At 42.2% G+C, this 21,174-nt stretch overlaps 1 protein-coding gene across 3 annotated transcripts in view; it reads left to right on the top strand.

Moving 5' to 3' along the window:
• The window catches only part of RALB (RAS like proto-oncogene B), a 39,814-nt gene extending 31,735 nt beyond the window's left edge, over positions 1–8,079 (top strand). For 2 of the 3 annotated variants that reach the window (XM_031590613.2, XM_031590612.2), the window contains exons 2-5: positions 338–494; positions 1,742–1,950; positions 4,196–4,373; positions 6,213–8,079. In XM_031590613.2, the coding sequence (XP_031446473.1) occupies positions 381–494; positions 1,742–1,950; positions 4,196–4,373; positions 6,213–6,332 (621 nt within the window). In that variant the 5' untranslated portion in view covers positions 338–380 and the 3' untranslated portion in view covers positions 6,333–8,079. Of the gene's footprint in view, positions 1–334; positions 495–1,741; positions 1,951–4,195; positions 4,374–6,212 lie in introns of all 3 variants that reach the window. The other variant, XM_031590614.2, reaches the window with a different exon arrangement.
• The last annotated feature ends 13,095 nt before the right edge of the window (positions 8,080–21,174 follow it).

The following is a 21,174-nucleotide window of genomic DNA, read 5'->3' as shown; positions in this document are numbered from 1 at the left end:
GTTAGTACAAGTGTAGCTTCCTTTAGAAACTTCTCTAGCTGGCAGTCACATAGGAAGGGTTTACAAACAAAAGCAGCTTGTTCAGTTAGTATGTGGCTGTGAGAAACCTTTGACTTTTCCATTATTCCTGACACAGGGAAGGCATTTGTCCTAATACAAGATATTAGGACAAATACTTCTGTTCTAGACATCAGTCTAGACTTGATTTCCAATGCATGGGAATGACCTGTTCTTCCGGCTTCCTGGATAGGGTTTTAATCTGGTCTTTCCATAACAGTGAAATGCTTTCCCTGCATGGTACCGCTATACCACTGTTGTTTTGTTTTTCTGTCAGCAGGTCTGATCAGTTGTCTGGTACTTCAGCAGTAGCAGACAGGACAATGGCTGCCAGCAAGGGCAAGAACCAGAGTTCCTTGGCACTCCATAAAGTAATCATGGTTGGTAGTGGAGGTGTAGGCAAATCTGCGCTCACGCTCCAGTTCATGTATGATGAGGTAAGTAGCTTTGGCTTAGCTTTTCTGAGTCCAAATGGGTACAACTTACTAAATGCTTGTGGTGGGGGCAAAGGGACTAAATCTAAGTTGGGAAAGGTCTAGTGACTGGCTAAAGAATAAATAGGAATCTGTGAAGGGTGCCCTGTAGAAGCACTTCTGGCCAAAAGTGATGGGATCGATGCTTTCTGGTGAAAGAAAGGCTTCAAAATGTGACAGCAATTGAGTGTGTGCAGAGCCTGTTAAAATTGATTTGATTGTTATTTATTTTAGGCCAGGTAAGGTTGAAGTCAAATGTAAGCATTCTGTCTTTCTCTGAACCAGATGGAGCAGTATGCATGCTTAGAGTTCTTCCATACTGATATATGGAAAGCTAGATCAGGCAGTCCGGATTAACATAATTGAACTCATGATCTGCTAGTTTAGAAATTGGCCATTATTTGCAGACTGTCCAAACGTACTGTAGTGATGTATCTGAACAGGCCCCATTGTTGAGGGGAGATGGCATAGGTACTGTTGTGGTACCAATGCTGAGATAACTCAGTGCATCAGCTGGCTTGAGTTTGGCATAAGGAAATCAGTGGCAATGCCAGCTTGAAAGCATGAACTTCTGCTACGCCTCCTCTAGTATGGCTGATAGAGGAACTCAGTCAGCTTAATCAGGCTCATGGCACAACCTTCTGTTAGTCTTTAAGACTGAGAGAAGAGATTGAAAGGTAAGGAGCCCACGCTGGGTGTGTGCTGTCAGCACAGAATTACAAATGGAATTGTCAGTGGCCTTGTGTGTCTGGTCACTATTGAATGTGTTTAACTACATGCCTGTGTAATTATGGAGCAACTTTTTTATGTTCAATGACTGGCTGCCGTCATCTGGGCTTGTTGGAACTATGGATAGTTGTGACTGAAGTACACTCAGAAATGCTTTGTTCTTGAGGTGGGAGATCTAGATAATGCAACCAGTTCATGAACTGGTAGCTTACACTATGTCCCTTAAATTGTGCTGAAATTGCTGAACAGTATTTTATTTAGGAAGGCAGTTTCTCTTGAGTAGGCAGATTGGCTCTTTGATGTATTAAGTACTTAAATAGCTTGCTTTTTATAGTAAAAAAAAAAAGTGGTGGAACTTAGTAACTGACTGAATTATGATGAGGCTTTCAGGAATTTAAGTGTCATTGAAGTAGAAGAGAATGGATATAAGCAAATACTGAGGCCTTCTGACAGTAATTCTAAGCACTAATTTCTATCTTCAGTTTGTAGAAGACTATGAACCTACCAAGGCTGACAGCTACAGAAAGAAAGTAGTTCTAGATGGTGAAGAAGTTCAAATAGACATTCTGGACACAGCAGGACAAGAGGATTATGCAGCAATCAGAGATAACTATTTCCGCAGTGGGGAAGGATTTCTTCTAGTCTTCTCAATAACAGAGCATGAATCCTTCACAGCTACAGCAGAATTTCGGTAAGTGTTCTTCCCACAGGTGAGGGGATATGTTTGATTTCTATTCTACTCTGACAATTCTTCATAAAAGCTACAGCTCTTTCTCCTTTATCATTACCGTTGGGTCCATAAAAGTGACAATACAACCATTTTGTTCTTGGTAACTAAAACCACTGTACCATGCCTCTGGCTAGTTGTCTTCATGTCTTCAGCTTGTGAGTACATTACGCCATCAGCAACTTCAGGCAAATAACAGATTCTTGGACTCTTAGAACTTACGTATTCAAGCCAGTTTTCAGTCTTCGTGAATGTGGAGTTTAATTATCTGAGAGCAGTACTTCTGGAATTAAGTCTGCCTCTTGGCCAGGTTTCAGACACTGTTGCTTACTGCTAGAAGCAGGTGCTCTAAGGGAGGGAAGGATTAGCCTCCACACTCAGGTATGGATTGGTGCCAAGCAAGGGTTGGCAGCTAAGCAGCACTATTGTAGGCAGACATGTTCCTAGAAAGACACACAGTGGTGGTAAATGCTTCTGTTTTTTGTTCTCAGGATTAGTAATTTTAATGTAAAAATAAGTACCAGACTGAGCACAAATTACTGTAAAAGAGAAGAGCTTTAACCAACTGTTCTGGTCCCAGAGCTTTTGTATTCAGGTTCTTCAGGACAAATGTTTTGGCTTTTTCTGGCTAATAGCTGTTGCCTCAGTGTAGAAGACAATCCAGAGATTCCTTAAGAGTTCTGTCTGCTCTTTATCAGTCTGATTTGTTTTCACTTTGCTTTCTTGGAACAAGATTAACAGACAATCAGCACTTAAATTTCTGCTACTGAGCAAGGCAGACACTTACTTCCAGGGTATTATAATAGCTATGACATGTCCTTCACATTTCTAGAACTTTTGTCCAAGTTCTTAATGTATTTCACTATTCCAACAGTAATAGGGAACTGCATAGTTACTTAAGAGTGTGTTTGTCACGTGATGAAAGGGTGATAGTCACAGGGGACACAACAGGAGCTGTTTTATTTGGTATGCTCTGTTTGGAGCATTAAAGGAATGAAACAGCTGAAGTGGTGTTGAGCTGAAAGTGGGTGCGAAGACTTACCATAATGGAAGATGGGGGGGGGGGGAAGTCAATACCAATCAAGCAGGTATAAAACTAGATACACATCTGACTCTTGGCTTGGATGCTTAAGTGAAATAAGGTTAAACCCAAGGCTTAAGGCTTTGGATGAGAAGGTGTAATTGTATATTTCTTGTTGGTGTTTCTTATTAGACTTCTGTAACATTAACAGTGTGTTGGTTGGAGATTCCAGCACATCCAGAGGAATGAAAAAGCTGTGCTAATCTTCAAGGTGAACAAAAAATGAGAGCCTTGAGATGGAGAATGTTTTTTCTGAATGATTCTGAATTAAACAATATGAAAATAAGTTAAATAGGGTATTTAGTTAAGAGGATATGTAAGAATTGGTGGTTTGAAAGAACACTTTCAGGAAGAAGGGAGAATGGATAGCCTAAAAATAACTGCATGCTGGTATGACACTTACAGAATTCTAGATGGACAGCAGCATGTGTCAGTCTAGTTTCAACCTGTTTTATTCCAGTAATAGCACAGGCTCTAGACTTGCATACGGCATTGTGCTCACAGTCTCCTTTCTCAGTTGCTGATATTTCCTTCTTGAATGGGAAAAGGATAGCAAGGTTAATATTGATCAATTCATTTTTTTTCTAGAAGGCTTTGAAGGAGGAAGACTTGCTAGCCCTTCAGTGTAGTGTCAAGCTAGTAACTAATGACTGACATAGCCATTAAAAATAACCTTTGCCAGTGACTTCTCCTGTTCTTAACCTACTACCTTGGCAAAGTCTTGATGCTGCCTGGACCTGTGTTGCGATGGGGTGAAGACTTGAAATTGAGGGTGGTAACTAAACATGGGGCTGGAATCTGACAAACATCGTACTTGTGCTTTTTCACGTTTGAATTTGAACTCTTAATAAGTTGTTCTGCAACGTTACTTTTTGCTACCCTGGCTCTAGAATAAATTTCTAACTAAATGGTGAAATAGCTTTCCTTTAAAAATGTGAGCTCCTACTTAGTTTGAAGCCCATAGTGTCAAACTTGGAACCACTTCAACTATATTTGGCTGTTTGGGGACTGACTTAAGTAGTGTGCAGAACACTAGTAGTGTGCAGACCACTTGATGTATTCATCTTAAGAGTAGGGTTTTTGTTAGTATCACTAACATGTGCTTATTTTTAATACCCAATGCATTAGGGAACAGATCCTGCGTGTGAAGGCTGAAGAAGATAAAATACCTTTATTGGTAGTAGGAAACAAATCTGACTTGGAAGAGCGCCGACAAGTGCCTGTAGAAGAGGCTAGAAGTAAGGCAGAAGAGTGGGGTGTGCAGTATGTAGAGACCTCTGCCAAAACTAGAGCAAATGTAGATAAGGTAAGACAAATAATTTGTTTTTACTGCAGTTAAACTGGTAAAACTGCTTGCTTAATGGCTGAGTGAATTCTTGCCTCTTGCTGGAACAGAAGCAAATCCATGTTTGGACTTCTGAAAGAATAGGTTATGAAAAGAAGTAACTTAGTGGAATGTGTGCACTGAATAAATACATAGCTTGGGCAAGCCTAGAGATCAGTACAAGTTAACAGTATTGTTCTGTTTGTACCTGAACTAGCTTTTCAATAAAGCCTGTTAGCTATAGTTGAACTGTTTCCATCTTTCCTTGCATAGCTGTATAACATGGTTGATGTTAAAAACTTGACTCTTGCATTTTTGTAAAGATTGTTCTGAATTGATCAGAAAGTCTTGTGGGTGTTCCTGTCCTGTTTTGATTGCACATGCTGGTCTAGGACAATTGTTCTTAGAGTGTTTCTGCTGCTACTTTGACTAAATATTGATGGGGTATTCCTAATGAGAAATAAACTCACCCAGTAGGAGAAACCAATAGTTTCAAATCTCCCTTTGATGTGTAGTTAAGCAGTTTATTGATGAGAGTACCCTTTTACTTCCATATTTTTAGAAGATGCCCCTAGGCTTAGTGTTGGTCCCTCTTAAGGATTACAGAGATGTAGTTGAGTAAAATGTGCATTTGTTTTCAGATTACAAATTGTAAGCTGCTTTTTCCTTGGCCAAAGGATGCATGTAGCATGTTAAGCTCTAAAGGTAGCAGTGTTATAGACAGTTTCTTGATCTTTTAGTCCGTTAGCTCACTAATAGAGGTGTAATTGACCCATAAGTTACCTAATAGAAGCTTATTTATCATAGTATTGATATAAAGGAGTGTATAGAACTCTCTTGAGTTGAGACCTTTTCTTTGTAGATTACATAGAATCTCAGAATTGCAGGAATGATCAAGAGATCATTCAATCCAACACCCTGCTAAAGCAGGATCCCTGCAATAGGCCACGCAGGTGGGTGTCTACATGGATGTTTAATTTCCATAGAAGGAGACTCTACATCCTATCTAGGCAGCCTGTTGCAGTGCTCTGTCACCCTTACCATAAAGATGTTTTTCTGCGTGTTTGTATGGAACTTCTTATGTTCAAATCTTAGGCCACCACTCCTTGTCTTATGCTGCACGCCACTTAAAGGAGGCTTGTTTCTAAGTATCTCAGATCTACATAGCTCTCTGTTTAAGAAGCATAACTACATGAGGGAGAACAAAGTTGTTTTATAAAACTGACTTTTTTTCCTAGAAACTCTGTGAAATAGCTATTCCATCTGATGTCTAGTTGAACACTAGATCTGGGTAAAGTTATCTAGGATTTTGGGTGAAGGCATCAGAATAATGACTTCCTGAGAATCTTCTGTGCAACAGGACTTCCTGTACCTGATACTGCCACTCTGAATGCTGCAGCTTTTTTTAATTATAAAATAGAATATTATGCAGCAGGATATGTGCTAGTAACCACATGGGAAGGACCAAACTAAATACTTTGGTTAATGAGAGTTATTTGCTGGGAAATGCTTGCTAAGCACAGAAATATTATCTTGAGCTCTGAATGCTACTCTTGTGCAAGAACAATATTCAACAAAAAGCTCTTGAAATAGAGCTGCTGAGTGACTTAAGTTATGATAGAGTCATGGAATAGTCTTGCTTCTTGCCACTGCTTCAGGTACCATAATTCTAATGTTGAGTTTGTTGCTGGGATGTGTGTCCAGATTTGATTCTGCTGCTAGGTACCTTGTTTTGCTATGTCACTTATGTGCCTAATACAGTAGTCTGTATCTGTTTTCAGGTGCCAGAACTTGTGTAATCTTTTTGTTTTTCCCCTCTAGGTATTCTTTGATTTAATGAGAGAAATCAGAGCAAAGAAAATGTCTGAAAACAAAGACAAGAATGGCAAGAAAAGTGGAAAGAACAAGAAAAGCTTTAAAGAAAGATGTTGCTTACTGTGATGCTTGGGGACTGTGTATATCTATCTACAAATGGCATGGATAAGATACCACTAAGGATATAGGGCTGGATTCATGAAAGGAAGTCTGTATTGACTCCCTTATCTTTTGCTTTGCATATCATACCTTCAAAATGTGAAAACAACTTTGAAACCATTTCTGGTATCCAACAAAACCTATGCCTACTTAAACTGAATTGTCTGTCTTCCCAGTGTCTTTCAAAACTAGAAACTATTGAGGTTTCAGAACTACAATCACTTTATTTGGTTATACAGAGTTCTTTCATATTAACTTCCTGGATTAATGTTTCAGAATATGTTTTTTGAACCTCTACTGGCCTTAACAAGCACAGCTGTTCAGGTTCAAACAGTTTTTCACTGTTGCCCTTATTAATGTTGCAAACTGCAGAAAAGCTAGGTGACAACTAGTCAGAGTTTGTCTCTGTCTTCTGTTAGTGGTTACTGAGTTGTTAGATTGAAATTTGCTGGTTTCCTTCTTACACTCCACTTAAATAGCAACTGACACTTAAGTCAACTTGAAACAAACTTCCTTCCGTATTCTGCTCAGTCAATATGGCATTCATGAATCAAGCCTCAATTTGGACTTATTTAGGTAATACAGAAAATATATTTAAATATTGGCATTCCCTGATGTTCTGTCTTCTCATCCCATAACTCTAATTTAAGGATGAGAAGACGCCTAAGCATTTCATCAGAAGGAGTAGTTGCCACAGTCTCCTAGAAGTGCTATCCTGAATTTCTTCCATGTATTGTGGCTATTACACTCATTCTTCATTGGTCATTCATCCCCTTCCTGGTACTGGAACAGTGAAAATCAGTGTTCATCAGTTTTGTTTATATTGGAGAATGTGTAATATGTTGGAAAAATGGGAACATCTGCATCCATTTCCTGCTAAAAATGAAAGCTGAGTAAGGATGGTTCACATCACAATCATGTCTTGGAATAGGTGAGGTGTACATGCTACCTCTCTGATAAATTGGCTAGTCAGTCGTGTTTGCAAAAAGTGAATGAAGGTAAGCAGTTGCCATGTCTGTTACTCACTGTTAATTCTATATGTACTGCTTCTGATGCATAGCAACCTAGCACATGGAGATGCATGTTGAGTTTTGCTGTCAGTTATGGTGGTCATGTTTTAAGCAACAAAAACCAGCCTAGAAATGGAAGAGAAGTCAGTACTTAGCAGGTCTTGTCAGCTGACTGAACTGTTTTCTGATGCAGTTTAAACTAAGTGCAGTTGCCAAAAAAAAAAAAACTTCTGTTGCTGTTGTAGAATGTAACTGTCTCTTCTGTTTGTGGAGTCTCTCAATGAATTATGGATATCTTCTATTTCAAAGGAGTAGACAGACTTGAAGTAGTGACTGTACCTTGCTTTTTAACCAGATGCTTAAAGCACTGTTGGTGAAAAGATGATGCTATGTGGTTGTTCAGTGAAGCACACTGCAGCACTAAATTAACAAATATTGTTTCTTGAGGTGAAGGAGTAGCAAATACTGTTCAGTACTTAGTATTGTAATTTGAGGATGAAAAACATTTTTAACATGTACTAGATTGCTCTTGTGCATTCCACCTCTGAATTTTGGGGAGAAAAAATGTTAGATATCAGAGCCTCTGTTGGTCTGAGGTTTTACAGGGATTTATCATGCTCATTGTCTTCCATAACTAGTTTAACTTGTCAGGCAACTCATTGGACTGGGGAAACTGTACTAAATAAAAGGTGCTGTAATCTTCATTCATGTCAAGTTTAGTTCATTCTCTGTTAATGTTCTGTGCACAGAAAGAATGGTTCACTAAGTCTGGAAATAACCTGTTGAATAATATAATTAATTGGTATAAAAAACCAACTGAGTGTAGTTTTTGAGGCAGAGGCTGGGAGCCTGATGGCATATAGAACTGCATGAACTGTACCACCTGTGTCTCAAGCCTAAACACCCAGTGGGACATATAAAGCTGTCTAAAGCTTCTAACAAAACTTCCTCTTGAACTTAGATTCCATTTTTGTGTGCACGCTGTATCTACAGCACATGAATGTCCACTTCTGGAGGCGGACCACTCACTTAGGTTTAGCTTTAGTTGAGACCTAAAGGTTAAGTCCTTAATTAACCTAAAGGATAAACAATGGCTGAGTTCACATTACAAGCTTACCTAGGTCAAGCCCCTCTGAGGCGGATTGTAAGATGTGAGTAACAAAACTGAATAAGCTTTCCTTGCTATGTGAATAGTGAACTCAGCAAAGCTTACAATGAGTGCCTCAACTGTTAGCTCATGCTTTGACCTTTGACCTCTCTAATCATAGCATACCTGACAGTATTAGATAGGACAGATGAACTTCAGAACAGTCACTCTCCCACTGGTGTTTTTACTTTGTGCTGGTTTCATTCAGATCACTTTTTCTCAACAGATAAAGGCCTAGTGCTGAGGTGGACTTGCTTGGAAGAAGCTGTTTGCTGTTTCATGGCTTGGTACCACATTTCTTCAGTGTTCTGGTCTTGTCACTCTTACAAGAAGTGCTAGGCCTAGAGGCTAAATTCAGCAGCTCTTCAGTATCCTATGTGCTTCTGAAAAGCTTCAGTTTAACTTTCCAGATACAGCTGAAAACATGGTAAACAGGGTGGCTACTCTGGCTGCTTTGTAACAGTGGGCAACAAGCTTTGACTTGCACCAGGAAATCAATGAAGCTGTTCCCCTGAACTGGAATCCTGCTGCCTCCACCTCATATGGTGGATGTGCCTGAATGCATGTTCTTATAAAAGTGCATTGCCCCAGTGTGGGTTCCTGAATTACTTCCAGGTGTGTTTCAGTGGACATCAGTATGAGGTGGGTTGACTGGAATGAATGTGAAGTGGTACAGAAATGCTTCCTTTGGATTTGGGGGTTTCCTGTGAACAGAACAAAGGTATCTTTTGGCTTCTAATCTAAACAAATATTTACAGATCAGATACATGGAACAAGGAGGTCTTCAGCAAGAGCTGTGTGTGTATAGCTGTCTACTAGTCTTGCTGCCTAGCTGAAGAAATGTAAGGCTCCGAAGCTGGTACATTCTAGTAGCCTTTGCATGTTAGGTAATTAAAGGCTAAGTTTTCACTTCATCAGTGTAATCTGCCTTGAATCTTCCTTGAAAATGGCTGTAGGCAAGTAACTGGATATTTGAGGCTGGAGGTCATGCAGAGTTGCTTGCCTAAATGCAAGCACACAGCCAAGTGTTTTTCTTGAATAATGACTTGACATAAAGTCAGGGCACTGTTTACTGCGGTGTGTAATCTCTTGTATTTGGTGTAGCTGTGAGTATTGAAGTGTTCCAGTCTTCAGATATGGGTAAGCATGTATGAGACAAGCCTCCCATTCAAACAGAGGCAAGTCACTATGAAGTGTAACTTCAAAAAGCAGGTTGAACTCAGGAATATGAAAGCTGAGTTTTCCTGACTAGAAAGGCTGTCTTTAGATGAGAGTACAGACCATGAAGAACGTCCACAGTGACATCATACAGTGTGTTAGAAACATTGGCCTGTATATTTACTGCAGTTTCTTGGCAAACCTTTGGCTTGGTGAAGAAAGATGTACACACATTTACTGGGTATTAAACTTCAGCAAAACTTTAGTACCTTCCCAAAGTTCCTGTTGAAATCTATCTGGCTTATACTTTAGGTCTAAGGCATAAAGCTGCTGTTAGAATGCAGTGGGGGAGGAATGAGTTGAAGTAAATGCTCACCATGAATATATATATTTTTTTAAAACTTTCCAAAGTGTTAATCCCGTGCTTGGGGCTGACAGGTCTATCAATTTTTCAAAAAGAAGATGCTGTTTATCAATTCATCTCGCTTAAAGCAAAACTTATATAGACAGAAGCTTTTAAATTGCTATAAGCATATGTTGCTATATTCACCTCCTGTTAACTTTATAGATGGGAGATTGAAGGAAGAACAACAGAAAAAACTGATTTTTTTCACTATGGTCTCCACACTTCATGGGAATGGCAGGTGTTCCTCTTGGGAGGGGAAGGTGTTATCTCTAACACCAAGAGAGAGGTTTAGCAAAGAGGAAGTGATTGTGATGGCAAGATTTAATAAGACTGCTTTGAGATCATGTACATTGCCAACTTTTTTTCTTACGTAGCTTCAAAGCTTTGTCTCTAATGCACACAAACGTTTCTAATGTCTATAAAAGAGATCACTCCATTATCATGCTAATACAACTGATTTTTATTACTATTGATAATAAAAAGAAAAATAGGCACCACATTTGTTCGTTATTGGTTTTTACAATAATTCCTAAATTCTTGAACCAAATAACCACTGACTTTCAGTTTCTGGAACTAATGTTCTTTTTGAATGAAAGTTGTAGCATGGCTGTATTACAGGCTGTGAGGAAGGAGGAAAGGAAGAAGTGACTGAAGACTCTCACGTAAGTGTGAAATAGCTTATGTATGTTTCAGAACTCAGCTGCTGCAATGGCTTGTTCACTTCCATAGCTCCCTTTCTGCAACCTAACTGGATCAGATGGCTTGCATCAACTGTCTAAACAGCTTTTTCACCTTACTTGATCGATCTTGATCAGCAAATAACAAAATAAGCAGTGTTGTGCAGAAGAGTTGGTACCTAGTCTGAGTATGAAGCTATTGTGTTGGTTTGTAATGAACAAACTTAAGTAGAGAAGCTGAGATGCCTCGTAGACAGGATGGTCTGGGACAGACTCACTGTGCTGTCATGCCACTTAATGCTGAAAGGGTTTTACAGTAAATCTGCTGATGGGTGCACTTTCTGTTGACATGGCTCAGTAAGTTGGAAGTAGAACATTCCTTTGACTTCTGGACAAGGATTACAGCTGTTTACATAATCTTGCTAATGTGGTGCTTGTGTAGTGTTTGCCCTGTGTTTTGGATTGATGTGGTTTTATGTAGCTCTCCTTTCCAATTAACTCTATTTTTAAAATACTTTTCAGCAGAGAAGGGGTAACATGAAGAATCATAGGAGGCAGGATGCTGCTGCCTCGCTGTGCCCTAAACCCAGAGCAAGCCCTGTCAGGTTGGTGTTCAAGGTGCTTGTAAGGAGGTGGCCTTCCTCAAGTTAAAGCAGTGTGAAACTGGTGAGTGTCTGCACATACGTAAGCACAAAGGCTGTAGGCAAGTTGTCTGTGCTCTGTCTTAATCAGAACAGTTAACTGGTGTGGTTTCTTCTGTGTGCAAGTGCTCCACCTGCTTGAGTGGCACAGGCACCTCTTCCTGAGAACTGCTGGCTCCATCTTGTGGCTTTCAGAGTTAGCAGCTCTACCATGGAGAGGGCTGTTCTACGTGCTCAGATGAGTGTACATGTAGCTGTTGTTTATCTGCTATCTGAATTATATGTAGAAATCCCTGTGAACTAGAATCTTCTTTGCTATTATTTTCTTGAACAGTAGGAGGCCTTGCTCTAAGTTCAAGCTTTTCTTTTGTATGCAGATGTGAAGAGTCAACTCTTGTCTAAGTGTTCTAGTGTGCAACAGAATATCCAGTTTCTCAAAAGGATAGTAGCTTTGTGATTTCTATAGCATTAAGCTTGTTTGCACTGCAAATGTTAGTATGTTCTGCTCACTGAGTAGTAATTTGTATGCCAAGAAGAATCCAGAGGATTGTGCAGTACTTAACAAAACACTTTGTGTCTATCATCAAGTGAAGATGGTAATTCTTTCTTCTCAGTATAAAGCCTCAATTTGGAGGTGGGAATATCAGGATAAAAAGACTTATTCTCATGTCCCTTAGTTTTCCTTCCCAACTGCAAACTCACTGTCTGCTGTGGGAATGGGTTCTAAGGGGGAGATACCAGCAGCTCCCTAAGCCTTGTAATTCCTAAGGGGCTGGAGATAAAACACAGAGGTATGACTGAGACCATGTGCTTTGCAGTTGCCTTCCAGATAAGGTTGATTAATTTTCAGAGTTTACAGAAAGTTCCCTTCAGTGAGCTTTGTTATTTGGCTTTGAGGCAGGATCGTGTTTTTGATATAATCAGGATTTATAGGATTTGTTTAAGGTCTAGTGTTCAGGATATCGGAGGCTTTATGCATGCTGGCTTCATAGGCCAAATACTCAAATTTAAGGACAAACTTGTATGTACATGCAGCACGGAGAGACAAGGAAAGTAACTCCCTACTGCTTAATCGTGCTGTTTTTTATTTGAAAGGAAAACATACAATAAACTGAACTTGCTGTTTAGATGAGTGTTTCTCAACCTGTGGTCTCGCAGTCCTCTGTAACATGATTACCCTTCCCACAAAATGATGCCATTACACTGCTATACATGTAAACAAGGAAAACAACTGTGGACTGGGGGAAGGAGTAATTATCTTGAAAATAACCAAATTCTTGCTTCTAAATGAAAACCATCATTGCAACACTGCTGAAGACAGCCAGCACTTCTAGAACTGAAGAGCCAAAGTTCTAGGAGTAGCAGTGTTGAAGAAAACCTGAGACAAATGAATTAAGTCAGATGTAAATGTGACAAAAGGATCCTTATGCAGAATGGAAGCATTCTGAAGCTTAAACTTTGCTTCCTGCTGGGAGGTGGAGCTATGAGAACTGAGACCTGTTCAGTTGCTGAACAGATGCCTGCAGGGTGGAGTAAGTGGTTTTAAATCTAGCAATTCTAGCTACCACCCTAAGCAGGGCTGTGGGGGAGAACCTATTCCATTTCCAGGCCTCAAATTTTATTTCTTTATAGAGATGCTTATTCTTTGTCCATGGAAGTTAATCTTTACTTTTAGGGTTTCAAATCTTCCTGATTCTACTTGGGTTGAGGTAGCTTAGCTAGACATGAGCCCTTCTTTCCTTTTCTTTTGCTGCTGGTGACTGTGCTCCAACTAGGTACTGAACAGTGCCACCAGACTGTGGACACTTGTTTCCCAGGCACTGCCAGCTGCCCAGTTCCAGCTCTGATGGATGACTCCAGTAGGATGGAGAATAACTCAGATTTTTGAGAAGAACTACCCACAGAAGGATTACCAGTGTTGGGAGGGCCAGACACCTCAGACTTCAGAACTGTTTCCTACCTGAGGAGCAGTAGCAGAGCAGGTGATCTGCCAGTTCCTGCAGCCAGATTACAGTGTTCTTATGGGATACTTTGAGTAAATCCATGTGAGTGAGGGTAGCACAGCAAATGCTTGTGGAAAAGAGGGTAACACTGTGACTGGTTGAGTTTGGTTTTGTAGTTTTCCTCTCCCCTGAGCAGCATGGAGAGAGGAATGCAGGCAGAGCTGCTCCTGTGTGGGAATGAAGGCCACACTTGCAGCTTTGCCTCAGGAGTCTGAAAACCATAAGTCAGGCCTCCAAAACTATACTTGGTTTAAAAATAATGAGGTGCTTTAGAAAATGAACTTGGAGTTCTCTTTCATGGTCTTTTGTTTCCAAGCCTTTTGAGTGCACTTGCTTCATGTCTGCAAGCTTGCTTTCTGCAAGCAGTGATGGTAGAAGTATTTTTTTTTTAATGCAAACAAAGATGTTCTTATGCTTGCTGATTCCAGCACCTGGGGCATAAATCTTCCAAATATTGTGGCATTTGGGGAGGACTGGAGGCAGGACTCACAACGCTCAACTTTAAGCCCTGTTTCTGCTGGGTCTTCATCCTTTGCACTTGGAGGCTGAAGGCTTGCAAAAGGTGAAGCATAAGGGACCCCCCGTTGGTGGTCCTAGTGCCTGCCTTGGCAGCATGCCAGGAGCCCAAGGGATGCACTTAATTTTCTTTATTCATTAGCATATTTTTAATCAAACGCATCAAACCACAATGTTTCCACATGTCTCTCCCATGGCAGATGAACAAAAATAGGTCAGTGCTCAAATGCACCTCTTAATGTTCTGCAGTTCCCTCATCTTCTGCAGCTGTGGTTGGAGGACAGCGGATGATGTGCCCTCTGCACTTTGGGGAAACTGGTGGTGAATAGGGATTTGCTTCCCTGCTAAAGGAAGAGATTTGTTATGTGTCCATGACACCTCTTCCCAGCCACTGCCTAGTCAGAGCAGGGAGAGATGCATCTGAATCTTCAACTTAGCTTCAACTTTACAGCATTTGTTTAATGTTAATTTTCAGAGAGCAATCAAGCAGGTGCAATGTCCAGGGTTGAGTTCCCTGGCCCTAATGAAGCTTCAGGACTGCTTACACCTAGCTCAATAACAGGCTTTTTACCTTCTTGTCACCTGTAACCTACCTTCATTTACCTCATGCTGCCAACCCATCTCTAGCTGGGCAAGGAAAATGTTGCAGTGTTGAGATCATGTTCACACTTGCAGCTGAGACGTGTCTTGCCTTGTTTCTTATCTCTGAATTGTTCATAACAAGAGCTAAGTAAAAAATTACTCTTCATGTTTTTTACATGAGCTTTCAAAGTTGGTTACACTGTTCTGGGTGGGGTGAATATTGCATCAACACCAAGTTAAAACTTATCTTTTGTTCTTTTTTGGAAAGAAAAAGGGAAATACGCTCCAGAGGGAATAGTTTTTAACATGAGACAAATCCAGTGAAGTGCAAGGTATTAAATAGGCTTGGAGCATTTGAAAAGTGGGTCTGTGATGAAGGGATGCATGCTTTACTGTTTTTTTTGTTTTGTTTAGGAAGTCTGGCTAGGACCCTGTGTTAAACATATCTGTGAGGATCTATCTTGAACTTAGAAATTCGATAGAGTTGTCTTTGTGCACCAGGTTGTCCTGTTCTTCACACTGCCTCCTTGGGCTGCATGAGGTTGTATGAAGAGATGTGGTTTAGTGTACTGGTGGTAGGTGGATGGCTTTCAACCTTGGTACTTGTGAGAATCCAAAGCATGTAACTTGCAATTGGTCACCAATTGGCCTCTGCTTCATTTTGTTTTTTCCAGGTTTGGCTGTGAGGATTAAATCTGAGCAGTGGCTTTTCCCCAGAAGTTGAGGCACTTCTTTAAGGAATATTCTACTGTTGCTACAGCAATTCAGAGCTGTCAGGTGCCTGAGAGGCCTGAGCTGGAGGCCTGAAGGAGGTGGCAGCTTTGCTCTGGGACTGTAGCTGGTATAGAAACCCTTCTTACCCTTTCAAAGAGCAGAAAAGATAAGAACCTGCTTATTCCTTCCTTGTTCTATGTTGGTTCATAGCTGCCATCCCACTACAAGCAAACTCTCTGCTTCTACCCACTGATTCTTCTATTCAGCTATTCTATTTTTGCTGCAAGAATGATTTCCGTAAACTATCAATCACTTGTTTACTGTCAATCCTTAATACATAGTTGAATGTACACTCTGCATTCCAGCCTTACGTCTGTTTATTTTAATAGCTACTGTAAAACAGAACAAATTCAGCCTTATAACTTATCTATGTAATGGTGGGAGCAGTTTGCCCACAGTAATAATCCAGCAGATTGGTGCCCTGTTAGAGATGGGGAAGACCACCAGCTACTACCATGTAGTCCTTGAGCAGGTGATTCCTAGTCTGCTGTAATGCTCAAAGCAGTCTGCATGTTGTGTGTGTCATGCAGTAATTTGGACTCTGGGGCAGTTCTACCTACTCTTGTTTTGGGGGCTGCTAGCATGGCAACTGCAGTGATGGTTTGGTGAGAGGGAGCACACTGTCTTGCAGTGTTAAAGAGGCAAACTTAATGGACTTGGGAGCTTGCTTGTACTGCAATGCCTATTCTCAACAGCCACCACAAATGCCAAATCTCTACCTTTTGTGGTGGAGCTGACTGTGCCATGCACCCCCTCAAAATGGCAGCCATGGTACCCACTAAGGCAGCCTTGCTGCTGCAGCAGGTGCTGGGGAATGCAGCCTCTTAAACCTGCCTTGCTGGAGGGCTGAGCATCCCTTGGGCATCACAATTTCAGCTCCTGGCTTTCCTCCAGGAACAGAGCATGGACCCATTCTTGTCAGGGAAAAGCAGGGTGGTTGGCAGCACTGCCATGTTCTGCGTATACTACGCTCCTCGCTCAAGAGGTGAGGGTCAAGCACGGGATTTCACATGGCTCCATTCCTCGCTCCCAGGGAGAGTCAGTACATCTCTTCCAGCAGTGTGCTCACCAGGGAGCAGCCTGCTTCCCTCCTCTGAGGATGAGGTACTGTCAGATGTTTTGGCTGGTGGGCTGCAAAGCCTGAGTCCTGGCCTTGTGCCTCTTGGAGCAGCCTGCCTGGAGCACTGCTGGTGACATTGTGTGCCCTTGGTGTCTGCACAGACCCAGGGGCTTCTGAGTACCCCTGTCTCCATACTACCTCATGGCCTGCTCCTTCCTGGACTCCTGTCAGGCAGAGGAGGGGGATCAAACCTCCCCTCTCCGTGAAATGTTGGACTCCTGGCTAAATGAAGGTATGATCAAAAATAGCCTGCTGCTGTACTCTCCACCCACCTTGAGCTCTTCTAGGAAAAAAAAAAAAAGGAAGAAAAAATTATATTTACTGCTGTGATTTTGAACACCTGATCTGGAAGGTAGGCAGGCTGAAAGCACCTGCTGTGTTGAGTCCATCAGGGAAAAGAGTCAGAGCTCTGCTCATTCAGTCATGACAAGATGCTTAAAACCTGCAGCATCCATCCTGGGCTTCTGAGACTCAGAGGCTGCAGGTCTGCTGCTGAAGCATTGAACAGACACCTCAACATCCCAGATATATCCTCATGGGAATCACCACTACACTACGTGCTTGATGTTCCTTCATCTTTTGCTGTAAAATCTCTCGATTTTGACCTATAAATTCAATTAACTAATACTGAATACTCCTCTTATTTAAGAGCACAGATTTTACAGGTGTTGAATGCAGGCAAAGCACTTCTGTTTTCTCTTCTGTGTTCCTGACCTGTGTGCACAATGTGGTTTCTACTGGGAGTGTCAGGGAGTGGACATTCAACAAACACTTCCCCAATGTGCAAACAGTATACAGCCACCTCATTTCTTGTGACATTTGTCCAAGTCATTCACCAGTCTTCAGTCCATTTAATTTGTTACCATCCAGGAGATGTGTTCATGCTGGTGCTATTGAATAAAATAGTGCTTGCCATCACGGCTGCATGCCGCTGGCATCTTCAGCATCCAGTTTGTGGTAGAGGAAGTGCTCTGATTCAGGAACACCTCAGATGTGAAGGAGAGCCTTTAAAAATAGGATTGGAGCTGTCCTACCTCCTGTTTCCTTTTTATGCCGTTTTAAGGAGACCTCTTTTATTTTGGCAAACATACGTTAGTGACCATAAGTGACTCCCCTGACAACTGGAAGATGCTGTGGCTGTGCAGGGTACCACCCAGTGCTAATTCCTCACTTAATGCTAGCATCTCTTATGCAGGAGGTGCAGACCCTGAACTATGCCCCATGACTGCTTTCCCATTTCCCCCAAAAGGCTGCAGTAAATGAGGTCTTCCTCGAGCAGTCCAGCTGTGTGACGGCAGCTGCTGCCTTATGCTCTCCCAAAGGAGAGCAGGGCCTGTTCTGGGCTGTCACTGTGACCCACAAGCTGCATGCCTTGCATTTGCTGTCTCAGTGTCCTCTGCTGCTCCTGGAGCTGCGGGCCTGCAGGAGAGGGCCCTGGAGGACAAGCAGCAGCGGAATGTCACTCTACTGAGGGGGGTTGTGTGACTCAGAGCGAGTACCACTTGTCTCTAGTAAAGAGAAGCTGGGGAGAATGAAATGACTAATTGGGTCCATGCTGGGATGCTGTGGTACCCTCATTGAGACCTAGCCTAGGAAATGAAGCTCATACCTTTCACCGTTACCCGCAAACAAGCCAGTGGTTTCAGGGGATCTTTCACGATCAGCAGTGGGTGACGAACTGTTATGCACAACATCCAAACCTGAGCGCATCTGGCTCTGGTGTGGGATCATTGGTTGTGTTGGTTTTTTTTTTGTTTAATATTCCATTTTCAGCTGGAAATTACTGATGTGACCAAAGTCCGATTTCTTTCAGCAGTTTCTCCCTTTCTCCCCCCACCTTTTCGCACTCCCTGAGGTCTGACCATCTGGAAATCCTCCTCCACCTCTTCATCATGTGTGAATTTCCACCTAGGGCTGAAAGTGTCACTGTACTAAAGTGTGATGCATTAACACATTGAGGCAGAAAGCAGAGGGGAGTTGGGGATTATAACACTTCATGACCCGCTCCACAGTTGCTCTATGATTTAATCATCTTTATCAGCTTGTATCCTTTCCTTTGCATCCCATATCCTTTATTAAAATATTTGTGTAATTAAAACAAACAAAAAACCATCACGCAAACAAACTGTGGAACCTTGCTGTCAGCCTAGAATCGGCCGAGAGGAGACCTATCTCAAGGAGAACACGCCTTGTTCACCAGAACAAGCTGGAGGGCCTGGGAAGCTCTTTCACAGGGATGGTACTGAATGATCTCCATATCTCCTATTACAGATTGCAAACTTGGGCCTCTCTCTTGCCAACCCTCATGCACGTGATCTGAGCAATTGTGATTCATATAATTCATATATATACATTACATTTTATATAGATATATGTATGTATTTAAATAGAGGCAGTAATAATGCTATCCTGCACAGGAGTGAAACCAAGCCCTGCAAAGTATGTATGGTGTTGGTTTATCCTTTCAGCGCAGCAGAACGCAGAGTTCTCTAGTTTGGAAGTCAGCTGCCTAGCTTTCTCCCAACTAAATATTGAGGCTTATTATGCTTCAAATAAATAAATATATATATATTTCTTTTGTGGCTTGGTTGCTGTAATCATCTTGGTTGTAATAATGTTACTAGCCTCAGGGCTATATTTATTAAGATTTTAATTTAAAATCTTTCTGTCCTTCAGCATTTAAACAGAGGAAAACCCCACCTGGAGTAGCCAAAAAAAAAAAAAAAGAAAAAAAAGAAAGGCTCATCCTTTTCTTTTTCATGCGTTCCCCTCCCCTAGGCCCTCTCTCTCATCTTTTAAGCAGAAAAAACCCTAAAACAAGACACCTTCCTGTTGCTTCTTTGCACCCCCCCTGATGTCTCAGTATCCGTGTCTCTTGCAGGCCAGTTTCTGCTTAATGTGATCCATGTGCTTCTGTTCTTGCAGTCTTCAGAGCAGCACTTTGTCATCTTACCCTTGTATAGTGTATTTCACAGTAATATTTCAACATACTGTGATTTATTCTTAATAGCGTTGCAGTCAGGACCGAAACCACAGCAATAAATGTTGCTCAGAAATGGCAAAAGGCTGTGGAGAAGTGCATTACTGAAGAGAGAGGGGTAAGGGAGGCAGCAGAACAAAACCTGCTTGTGAATGGTGGGGTTGGAAAGCTCCCGTGTTCTTACAACATCTTTGAGGAACATCTCAGTGGTCTGAGAGCGACAGCCTGAGCCATGGTCTTTAATTCCAAGGCGTTCTAGAAGAATCACAGAAATGTGTAGGTTGGAGAAGACCTTCTGGATGATCAAGTCAACCATCAGCCTGACCTGAGCTCCATCCCTAAGCCCCGCCTCTCAGCACCATGAAAGCAAATGTTAGAGAATCATAGAATCATGAATGTTGGAAAAGACCACCAAGATCACATAGTCCAACCAGCAGCCCATCCCCACCATGCTCACTGGATAGCCACACTGTATGGGTGTGTTTGGGTTTGGTGCAGCAAAAAGCACACAGAAAGCAAACTCTCGCAAGCGTGAATAGATTGAAAATGACTTTTAACAGATAGCACCATGGCCATGCAGTGAACATCACTCTGAAAGGTGAAGTCTTGTACACTGCTTGGTTTTACAGCTACTTACAAAGGTTGAATGCTATTATCTTCAGTGTAGGGCTTGTGAAAATGGGGCGCGGAGAAGGAAATCAGCCTGAGTGCAGGGCTTCTGGCTTCCTTCAAATTGTGCTTGGTTCTTGCCAAGTGCCACCAATGGTCCACCAGGCAGCTGAGCTGCTGTACCCCATCTCCCACAGCACTGCAAAGAGCCAGGCATCTTTTGCTTCTGAACTCTATTTAAAACCAGTGCGAAGCCTCTCCATCCCACCCCTGCTCCCTGCTTTTGTCAGGACAGCCGATGTTAGCACAGCTCTTTCTGGGTACTCACGTCCCTCATCTGCTCCACGTACCACAGCTGGGTGCACGGATGAAATACACCGGTTGCCTTTGAAATGCATTGCCTCGGTGTGCAGTGCTCGCATTATGAGAAGTTTTAACTGTTTTGTTTACCACTTAAATGCAGATTTTATTTTCTCTGTCTTCGCTCCTTTGCAAGGCTTTTGGTGTGAACTTAAACATGAAAATCGTGTTCTTTAACAATATGTTAAAAGTGCTTATATGTTAAAAGCGCTCACCACAAAGCAGACACTTCTTTGTTGGGCAACCAGCATGGCTTTTTCATCTCGTCTGTGTGTCCTCACCCGCCCCAACCTATTTAGGTCAATACAAGCAACTTCAGAGGAAGTCACTGCTTGGCTATAAGAGTACAGCTTTGGGCTGCTGAGGACAAAGCGCGTGAGGAAAACAGGAGTGCTCTTGGGCCATCCTAAAGCTGTGGATACAATCTGAATGCCATAAGGGATATCCACCTGATGGTGTTTGGTCCTTCTTTGGACACCGAAGCCACCGTTTGGCTGGAGGGCGCTGCCTTGTGCTCTAGGACAAGGATCTGCATTTTGTGTCCTGGGGCAGCAGTGTGGATCCAAACCTTCACGAGGGGTGGAGAAGAGGCCGAGACGCTGCCCTGCGTCCCACAGGTAATGGGGCCCAGCAGTGGGATGGGCTGGGGCTGTCGGGGCCCCTGGAGTCCTGTCCTCTCTCTGGCCTCCATGTCCCCTTCTTGCCTGACACCTGGGCTGGGCTGTGCTGGGTGCTCTTCCAGACACTTTTGTTCTTAAAGGAGTGCAGGGAAGCCAGGGAACCTCTTGCTGTTTTTTTTTTCTCATGAGTTGGGCCTGCCTTTGCC

This window comes from Phasianus colchicus, chromosome 7, assembly GCF_987193195.1.
Source record: "Phasianus colchicus chromosome 7, bPhaCol1.hap1.1, whole genome shotgun sequence".
Lineage (NCBI taxonomy): Eukaryota > Metazoa > Chordata > Aves > Galliformes > Phasianidae > Phasianus > Phasianus colchicus.
Note: the sequence above shows the minus strand (reverse complement) of the source record. Positions and strands in the feature narration are given on the sequence as shown.